At 44.4% G+C, this 11,041-nt stretch overlaps 1 protein-coding gene across 1 annotated transcript; it reads left to right on the forward strand.

Annotated features, from left to right (window-relative positions):
• The first annotated feature begins 3,603 nt into the window (after positions 1–3,603).
• Positions 3,604–10,485, forward strand: pex2 (peroxisomal biogenesis factor 2). Its single transcript, XM_080542678.1, has 2 exons — positions 3,604–3,631; positions 8,935–10,485. Exons 1-2 carry the CDS (start codon positions 3,628–3,630, stop codon positions 9,888–9,890), a joined length of 960 nt encoding a protein of 319 aa, XP_080398804.1. The 5' UTR covers positions 3,604–3,627; the 3' UTR covers positions 9,891–10,485.
• The last annotated feature ends 556 nt before the right edge of the window (positions 10,486–11,041 follow it).

An 11,041-nucleotide genomic window follows, 5' to 3' on the forward strand; every position in this document is an offset into this window, starting at 1 on the left:
AAATGCCGCTGCTAGGGTCCTAACAAAAACAAAGAACTTTGAACACATTACACCAATCCTGAGATCCCTGCACTGGCTACCAGTCTCTCATAGGCAGGGGTGCACATAACTGGTGCGCCAGTGCGCATGCGTCGCCAAAATGCATGCTGCGCGGCAGATCAGCGGCATGAACGCGCTCTTGCGCACCAACAGCTGGAAGCGCTGGGAGAGGAATTTACTTCCTCAAAATCCAACTGCTGACTGCTGCATCACTGCAAGCCCCACTAAGTAACTATGTGTGTGTGTATGTCTATGTCTATGTGTCCATGAAGAGAAATATCACAGATAATTATGAGGTCGGTGTGATAAAAAAAAGAAACAAAAGATCTGCGGTTAAAGAAATCTGAAACTTGACATTTAATTTGACCTTTGAGAACTGTACTGTATATACGCAGACGCTGACCTTCGACCTTCTCCATAATAGCTGATAAGTGTGGATGAATAGTCAACCTTGATTAGGCTACTATTCTTTTACAAAACCCACACAGGGTAGCTAATGAATGGCAACGGCAAAGTTAACCTGCCATTGCAATAGGACAATATCAGAAGGTTACGGTATTGTTTGTACAAATAAATTCAGACCACCTTTAAATGAACTTATCCAGCATAGTCTTGTGTTTCTACCCCTTTAAAAATGTTTTAAAATAACCTTGAGAAGAAATCACAAACATTCTTGGTTTTACATTTGTCTGAGAAATGTAGTACCACTCTATCTTGCTACCGTACACCAGAAAAAAGCCAAAGCAATTTGGCCTTTTTACATCTCGCTGCTAACTCACTAAGTGAGATATGTACCATTGTATTTTGAAGGAAAATGGGTTCAAGAGAGGCCAATTGTACTTCTGAGCCATTGAATGATAATTACATTTGTTTGTATGCATGCTTGAGCCTTACACTTGAGCATACATGTGTCCCTATCAGCCTAGTGTACAGGGTCTTGAGGTTGAGGTCTTGAGGTTTCTTACCACTGTATTCAAAACCATGCATGTTTCCAGACCCCCATGCTTGGAACTACAGGCCTATACAGCACAACCTCTGTTCCTGTTTGTTAAGAAAAAGCTGTGATTATAATTGTTTCTATGATTGCTTTTTTGTCTGTCGTGCCATTTGCCATGATTGAATTCCAACAATGGGACATTTCATTGACATGTTGTAACATGTTGTTGCAAACGTATATCGACCGCAGACCACTGTTGAAAGCCAAGGCATTCCATACACAAAGGAAGAAACTTACGTTAATGATTTCATCAGAGGTGCGTAGCTTGGCCTCCAGATCGGCGACTTTGTTGTAAGCCTCTCTCTCCACGCCCTCCACGGTCTGCACCAGCACTTGATTCTGGTCACCGAGGTCGTTTACGTAGGACTGGAGAACGCGCACTTTCATCTAGAAAGAGAAAAACAAACACTGTAAGTATTGTAAGGCTGGCCAAGATAATATTGTTGAACAGGATAATGGTTTAGGCGAAGGTCGAGGGAATGTTATTTCTTTCTTCTTCATCTTCGGTTTATGAGGAAGTAGGGCAGTGAATTGATTGACAAACAAGACAAGACAATTTCCCTTTACTTTACTTTCTTCTGCTTTATGACACAGACCTAGGCCCATCATGTCATGAACAGCCACACCTCGTCATAGACCTTCATGTAAATGTTGCAAATATGTTATATGTTATTAAAACTAGGACTGTGCTATGGAACAGACAAGGTTTGTAAAAACAAATGCATAAAGAGTCTTGAAAACAGGATGTTTAAGATGACTGCTAGGTCTACCATGAGGACTGAAGCTCTTTGGAGGTTATAAATGCATAACCTTGTTAGGTAGCTACAGCACTGGACCACTTGACCAAAACCCATCCCTGAAACCTTGTTACATCTTGCTTTGATGTACAGTCTCTGTGTAACATTCTGTACCTAAATGATCTGACATGACAATCCAGATGATTAGAAGCCTTTTAAAACATGACTGCGAGTCCAGTCTCTATTTCTGCTGCTCAGAATGGAAGCTTAATGCAATTTACCACCTGTTACAAGTGCAGTTGCTCTATAAAAACCATCTGTGTGTTTCCCCTTGTCATTCATCTCACAATGATGAGTATTATGCATATGTATTTTTGCCTTTATTGGTTACAAACATCAATGCAATGTTAGGGAATGGGGTGCATTCTACAGTATTGTAGAATCTCTTGTTTTTCAAGCTTGTCCTGTCTGCTTTTGTATTTGAGCAGATTTCTTTTTAAAATGTGTACAAATAAAGTGACTATTATTTCTAACAGCGATCAAGTCACTAAATGCACTTTCTGGCACGACAGGAGGAATGGACTACATGACCCATTGCATTTTATTAGCCCTTAAAACTGGCACTTTAACTTTTTAGTATGAATGCTGTTGTGTAGTGTTGTGTAGCCTACGCTCTCGATAATGGCTGCTTTACACTTTTTCTAATTGCATTGCATTTTAGTGTACTTTTATTCTGTGTTATTATGTTACCCTGGCCTTGCAAAACAAATGTCCCTCTGGGATAATAAGGATGGAACTGATTCACCTTACCCGCCACATCTCCTCCTGTGTGCCACCCTGGGCATCAACCTCCAGGCGCCTCAGCCTCTCCTCATACAACCCTTTGAACTCGTCTAGAAGACTTTTCATATTTTTGGTCCCTGGGAAGAACATGCCACCACCACCACCATCACCACCCACTGTTGACGTTGACTTCTGCTTCAAAGTGTCACGTTTGCGCCGTTGTTCAGGAGCGATTCTGTCTCTGTTCATGTTTGCAAGCTTGGCTCTCCTCCGACCGTTTATGAACAAACAGTAACTGCAGAGGGGTATTCCATCAACGTCGCTAAAGAAAAATCCAGGTTTAGTCTGACAAGTCTCGCGAGAGTTCCTAAAAATATCCAGGCATATTCTGATAAGTCTCGCGAGAAGTTATCAAAAATAAGCCAGGATCTTCCTTTAGCGACGTTGATGGAATACCCCCCTGGTTTGTTAGCTTTGTGCTAGCTTAGCTTGTTTGAAAGCAGTCCCAGAGGAACTACAGCTGGCTTTAGCTGAGTTGGATGAGTTCGTCGCTACCGCTCGCAGCTGAGCTTAGGATTCCACCAACAGAAACACATAACTGTCAACCTGCTAGTGATATGTGTCTTGTTAAGACATTTACGCCACACCATGCACTGTGAACAGTCAGGTACAGTGGTCGCTATGTACGGTAACCACAACTATCGAGTTGACATGTGTGCTTGTTTGTGGGCAGGCAACGTGCCCGCTGCAGGAATACGATTGGTTAATACAGTTGTCAGTTTTCTATTTCTAAGCGTTCATTGGTTGAAATGCTGCACGCGTCACCGCCATATGGGGTGGGTTGAGGTTGAAGGGTACCTCCCACATTTTTTTCCCGCTGTGATGTTCATGTTTACCTCGCAAGCGTCATGGCTATCGAGACGAAATGTGATTGGTTGAAGTTGACAGTGGGCTGACAACTCGATTCGCGATTGGCCTATTCACTTTCGGGGGACGGGCTATTGTTGATAAACCGGAAATGCACCGTGTTTTCGTGTCGGGGTGAAATTCTTTCGTCTATCGAGTAAAAACATGGGTAAATATATGTTCCTCTGTTCCAGTTGCAATGCAATTAATTGTAGCTGCATATACATGCGTTGCTTTTTACACCAACCGATCTTCTTTGGGAGCTTAGCAAATAGGTGTACTATAAACTGTGTGTGTGTGTGTGTGTGTGTGTGTGTGTGTGTGTGTGTGTGTGTGTGTGTGTGTGTGTGTGTGTGTGTGTGTGTGTGTGCGTGCGTGCGTGCGTGCGTGCGTGTGTTAGTTACACCAGTTATTGAACAGAATACTGAATGTTCGATGTATCGTAATGAATGAGGTGTACTTCTGCTTTCATCTGGACACTATAGCAGGCTACTGTGGAACCAAAGATGCATGGCACCTAGCCTTTCTGTTGTGTTCAATGCTCTGTACGTGTCTTTAGGAATCCCACTATGGCTTTCACCCTTTCTGCATAGGCCTACTCAAGTGGTGTAGTTTTGACCTTTCACAGCCTTTTAATTAAGATGAAATTATATTGTTCCAGAGGCTGAGACATTTGTCCTCATAGTTTTGATTATGACATATTCATACAGTCCACAGTATAGTAGTACATTATAGAGCATGTTTCTGTACAATAGAATAATCACACACCGAGATTGACAAGTTGATTTTGTGGATTTTCAAGAGCCCACTCACTCCAACCCTCTCCTCTCTCAATCATCATCATCATCATCACCTCCTCTATGCTATCGCCCCCTGTCTCATTGGATCTCTTTTTTTCCAGTCACTCTGGCTGCCATCTCACTTCGTGCCAACGTAATCCTCGCCCTGATTATCATGTAATGCTCTTGCCTTATTATCAAAATGTCAAAATGGAGCAGATTTGGGATTTGTGTTAAATGACTGATACGTATGGAGTTGTAAGAATGTCTTTATCAAGTGAATCTAGAGCAGCTGATTACACAGGGTTGGACTGAGAGGTAGGGGGGGGGGGGGGGTTACTGAACACTTAGCATAATGAGTGGGTTTTTAAAGGAATCAGTGAAGTTAAACTGGGGTGTGATCTCAGCTAGGGGTCAAGGGTTCGTCTATAGATTTCTCTGGAAGAGGTATTAATTTGAAAGAAAAAAAAAAAAAGTTCCTACTTCTTAAGCCTATTTGAAATGGCTTCAACGTTTAGCCTGCAATAGTCCTGGTTTTATGAGGCCTACATAGTTACATCAACATAGCAACAGGATATGCCTTTGTTTAACTCAAATCATAACATCCAATAATGACAGAGTGTCTGTTTTATTGACTTAAAGACAGGGGCTGAATACCCGTGTCTGTGAAGTAGCCCTATTTTATGTAGCCTAATGAGTCACCGCCAAAGACACATCTTTTACATGCCACTTTGTCTGCTTTGGAGAGCAACAACATCCCTTGGGGTTCTCTAGGCATCTGGCAGCCTAGCATGTTAAGCATTCCATTTGCTCAATCATCTTAATTATTGCTCACAAATGATAAAACACGAAAGAACAGAAGTTCACATCATTGTTTCGAAAAGCCGTGTGTTGTCATGCATTAAGACAGGCACTCGGATGAGTTGATCAAATATTCTTAAGCCCACGCATTTTATTTGCATGAGGGTCAGGCCCCGATGCTCACATTCCTTCGTAAAAGACACAACTTCAATTTTCTCATTCATTAACTGTTCTTTTCCTCCCCATTCAATTTGCTTCTGGCCTCTAAATGTTTCATGAGTTTTTAAGTTGTTTTCCTGCAAAACCCCCATGTACTTATTACTCATACATCCTTTGCATCTTCCACCTTCGTACTCGCAAAATCAATTAATTCTCTTAAATAATTTACCTTCTGAGCAAACCAGATTAAGCAGAGCACAAATCTTTGTGTCAGACGTGTTTTAAGTGATGTTTTTCTTTTTTGTTCAGGCATTAACTAGGCCCTCACCCCTTGCTTCTGTGGAGTCTTTGGTGATTAGGGGAAGGCAGAGGGGAGCCTTGATAAAGCATTAATGTGTGACACACACAGCAAGAGCCCGAGGACCCCTCTGTGCATTTACACACATTCATTTTTCATGAAACAGACTCATAACAATTAGTCCGGTTACCGCCTGGGTAATTTTAGCGTCCCTGTAATGCCTCTGTCCACAGGACGATGACATCACTTTTTTTAAGAGTTCCAAAACTGACATTCTCATCCGTTTTCATTGAGAGAACATTAGTGGGCCTAATACTTTGGCCAGGAACAGAAAAGCAATAAAAGGAACAGGGGGGGAAAAAAGAGGTTAGAGCACTCAGAGGGGTAGGTTACATTCTCCAGACCTTTTACACAAATTAATTTAGGCTACATGAGAGGAGAAATGTTGGGCATAATTTAGCATGCTATGCTAAGTCTCACAAATGCATATTTTTCTTCTGCCACAGGCATCTGAGGAAACCAGTTGTTCTAGTATACTGTAATATCATTTAAGCAAATGTATGCTAACAGCCAGAGCTAACCACGTTAGGCCTAATGCATAAAACGCGACATGCTTTGTCTAGACAGTTTACAACGGAGGTGTGATCATAGCCTGTTGGATAGTTTCACAGCTAGTGCTCTGTCCAGTCTTGAGGGACCGAAGACATACCGACATAATGTGGGCCTCCCTCTCTCCCTCCCTAAAGGGGCCAACTGTATATACCACAACCCAAGGTCAAGATGACAGTGTAGCCACCCTCCAAAATTCCCCGGATTCCCAAATAGCCAAGCTGCCTTCACTTCAGGAATGTTGTGTGTCCCTGTTCCATTGTGATCGGCAGACTCAAGGTCAGGATTGTGGGGGCTGTTTGTGCTTATCTGTTTTCCCTCCATTTCTTTCCTCTTTTTTGTTTTCTTTTCCTTTTTTTCCTTTTTCATCAGCAGGCTGTAGTCCACACAGCGTGTTGCCTTAGGGTTGGAGTGACAGCCGATCTGTCTGTCTGTTTGTGTCTCTGGATGTCAGGCATTCGTCACAGTATAGCAGTTATCACAAGCCCTGATTTGACCAGTAGGCTGTAGCCTGATGCTGTGCATGTTTTTTCTGCCTTTGATTGTAATGCTCCATATGAAAACAATGTGGCCTGAATTGTTTGTTCATTGTGGCTATGGCAAGATTGAACAAGATGTTGTTGCTGTTGACTAGTTTGTCAAACTAGGCATCAGACATTCATAGAATATTGGCATTTTAGAACCTTTGAGTTTACCCCCTGAAACCAACACTATCATATACACTTGTTTTTGTATAGATTTTCAGAAGCACCCTAGATGTGTGAACTACTAGGCCTATAGGCTAACTGCTCTCAGTCTGACATGGCTCAAACTGTCAGGCACTTGCTCCAGGAGAGGGCATTTCCCCTGGCTGATCTATTGGAAAATGATGAAGTTGATGTCTCCTGGTCAATGCTTTAAGATAAGTGTGTGCGTGGGTGGGTGGGTGCGTGTGTGCGTTGAGCCAGGTCCTTTGTTTACAAAACACCGCAATTGATTGTGACTTTTGACGATTACATAAGACGCAATAGATTTCTAGTTCTCCGGTCAAAGCCCTGTAAATTCAAATGCTTAATTTTTATAGGCAGAGAACATTGACTGAAGTGTCTCGCTTGTTATATATTTGGCAAGTGCTGTGAGTCTGAGAGAGGCTGTCAATAGTAATCCAGCTATTGATATCAGGGCCGGTAGGAGATGTAACTTGCCCCCGACACTAACATCTCTGTGATCCCCTACATCATAATTACATTAATATTGACAGGCTCTTGACAATAGTCGCATTACTATTGATAGGTCGCTGTCAATACTGTGTTCCCAAATAAAACATATTCATTCATAACTTGTAAACTGCTCAATAAAAAGGCTTTGAAGAGAATATCAGGTCCAGGGATTCTCTGGAGGGTACTGTGCTGTATGTGCAGTGGTAGGGAAATGTCACACCTGGCTGTGTGTGGCGGTATGGGCTGTGACAGATTAGCTGTCACTCAAGAGGGAGGGCCTGTTTGTATGACAGATACCGATGCTTGTACACACGCACACACACACACACACACACACACGGTAGCCTATACTCATGCAAATGCAACAATTTGATATCAAGACGAACCGATTATACTGCTGTGTGCCATTTTTCAGTACGTGTTATTAACCTACCTACGGCTACCTTTTTAAAATTAATTTTCTAATTTAAAAGTCAGTGGCACTGTACCTTACAGACGTAGGCATGGGTAGTAAATAGAGTGCCATTTCTGTCCAAAAAATTAACTGCATGTATTTGATATTAACCCACTTTTCTTTATGAATTCTTCTTTGAAGAATTTTGTCATTGAAAGTTGTAATTCTAACTCAGTTGGACCATACCCGTGAAGTGTGCTGGGATTCAATACGAGTACACAGATGGTCATAACTACCCAAATAAACCCAAGCACGGCTAGCCTACATATTAGAATGTAACTCTGGAAATGACCTGACCCATCTTGCTGTCAAAAGCTGCCATTCCTCAACTCAAATCTCTTTAAAGCCACGTAACAAATCCTGTTCACCGCAACACAAAAGGCCACTGTAGAGAAGGGCCTCTCTCTGCTTCAGCCATCCATTTCTAAACCCGTTTCATTTGAGGAAGAGACAGATAAACAGAGTGTATGCAATGAGAAATCGGCCAGACGTCACACTTGTGAGATCCCATATGGAGTCCTCTGGAGGAAAGTAGTTCCACATTTGGCGGATGTTTACGCTGTAACTGAGCCTGCGCCGTAAGGCTAATCCCTGGTGATGTGATTTGTACACACACCCCCTATCTCCAGAGAGAGCAGGCTAAGACCCACTGGGCCCTGTGTGTGTGTGTGTGTGTGTGTGTGTGTGTGAGAGAGAGAGAGACAGAGAGAGAGAGCAGTCTAAGACCCCTGCCCTTCCGCATCACGATGCTCAAAGGCTGCATTTAGAACGGGTTTTACATGTGAAAAGTGATTTCAACTCCAATGTAAAAAAAAAGAAGAAGCATAACAGGGTAGGCACCTCGTCTCTTGGGGTCTGGTTCCCCTCCTACATAGAAGGTTTTTTTCCTCACTGCTGTTGCCTCTGCCTCTGAACTCTCCAAACTAAGTACAGTATGTAGTATGTATAATAAAATCTGTATGTTATATACAGTACCAGTCAAAAGGTTGGACACACTACCCCCATTAAATTGAATGGGAAAGTGTGTCCAAACTTTTGACTGGTACTGTATATAAAATGTATGAACATTATGAAATCTATGACTGACAGAACTGATTTAGTATATTAACAAACACTGAATATTGATCGTGTATATTGCACATTGATAACAGGTCTTCCTGTTGTGTTTTCCAGCTGTCAACACCAGAGGGTCGGGTCCGGACCCCAAGACCCCCGTCCTGAGAATCAACCAGCTGGATGCGTTTGAGCTGGACTCGGCCCTGGAGCAGCTGGTCTGGACCCAGTTCTCCCAGTGTTTCCAGCACTTCCGCCCGGGCCTGCTGACTCCCGTGGAACCGGAGCTCAAGGCCCTGCTGCAGCTCCTCCTGTGGAGGTTCACCGTCTACTCCGGCAGCGCCACCGTGGGCCAGTCGCTGCTCGGCCTCCGCTACCACAACTCCCTCTCCCTCTCTCCCCGCTACCGACCCCTCAGCCGCAGGCAGAGGCTAGGCCTGGCCCTGCTCTCCGCGGGCCCCCGCTGGCTCCGAGAGCGTTCCCACACCCTGCTGCTCTCTCGGGGTTTGGGGACAGGCGGCGACGGGGGCGGCCTGCGCCTGGCTCTCCGGCGCTCCCTCGCCCTCTTGTCTGGTCTCGCCCAGATCGCCGGCCTCGTCAACTTCCTGGCGTTCCTGAGGAACGGCCGCCACCCAGCCCTGACGGAAAGGATTCTGGGCGTGCGGACGGTCTTCAGCAAACCGCAGGGGGACCGCGACGCGGGCTTCCAGTACATGAACCGCGAGCTCCTCTGGCACGGCTTCGCCGAGTTCCTCATCTTCCTCTTGCCCCTGGTCAACGTGAGGAAGGTCAAGGCGGCGGCATACTCGCTGCTCCGACCGCTGGTCGGGGCCGGGGGGGAGGGGGACGGGGAGGGGGCGGGGGGGGCGGGAGCCTGGGGAGAGTGCGGCCTGTGCGGGGAGTGGCCGACCATGGCTCACGCGGCGGTGGGGTGCGGTCACGTGTTCTGCTACTACTGCGTGAAGAGCCACTCCATCGCCGACGCCTACCTGACGTGTCCCAAGTGTGGAGCGGAGGTGGGGGAGGTGGAGCCCGTCACACTGCACGTCGAGATGACAGAGATTCATGCCAGATGATGATGATGATGATGATGATGTCACCTCCTGCTAGGTATGAAGACGCACAGGAGATGGACAGTGATGCCCTGTTTGAAGGGTGTTTTTTGGACACCCCCCAACGGAATCTGCGTGAACTGTGACTTGCATCACAATCATTTCTTAACATGTGACTTCACAGTGAACGGTGTGTGTGTGTGTGTGTGTGTGTGAACGGTGTGTTGACCTGCAGAATGAACTTTCAGGCTAGGGTTTATCCCGCAAAAGATGGCTATTCTTTTTCCGAGATGTACTCTGTAACTCTGAAAGATGCCATTAACATAGACACACAGTGTGTGTAGAACATAGAGAGATGATAGACATGAGGAAATGAGTAGGATTCCAAATGATGTCTGTCTGTTTTATGAACACACATGGACCAAACATGTATTATGCATGTGTGTGCATATATTGACATGATCCTGTGGTCCTTCTATGTCTGCTGTTAGACTTTGGCCATAAACTATTTGTCCTTAGTGGAATGAGTGACGGTGGAGATACACAGAGCATATTTGATGTGTGTGTGTGTGTGTGTGTGTGTGTGTGTGTGTGTGTGTGTGTGTGTGTGTGTGTGTGTGTGTGTGTGTCGAAATGGGAATATTTGTTCTGATGAAAAATTCAGAAACATGACTGAATAAATAATGGATGCTGTTCATCACCAATGAATTAGCATTTGTTTGTATTTGTGCCTAAATTCTATTTTGACTTAATTTAATTCTATCATTAAAATTGATGCAAAAAATGAAAAAATGCCCTATAGAAAATATTACCTTGTGGGTGTTTTTGTATTTGGGGGAGAGAGAGAAATTAGAGAAGAGAGCGAAGAAGAAAAAAGAAGAAGAAAAAAGAGGGAAAGTTATAACAATCATCACACTTCTCAGGCTCCATCTCCAACTCCCATTATCCCCTTTCACACCGCCAGAACATGCTAAAGATCAAGGGGGCGGCCGGCGGCTCGGATTGACACACACACTGTAATCTCCCAGGCCCTCTTCTTATAAGACTGTAGTAAACTGTAGCAAACCGCTGGCAGTCTTCTGGTTCCTTGCAGGCAAATTACTCTCTAATCCCTGTAATGAGTCCAAAGATGCTTATTTATGCTGGAGTTAACCTCCACCAGTGAGCCCAGCCCC

This window comes from Nansenia antarctica (assembly GCF_963989245.1).
Source record: "Nansenia antarctica genome assembly, chromosome: 12".
Taxonomy (NCBI): Eukaryota; Metazoa; Chordata; class Actinopteri; order Argentiniformes; family Microstomatidae; genus Nansenia; species Nansenia antarctica.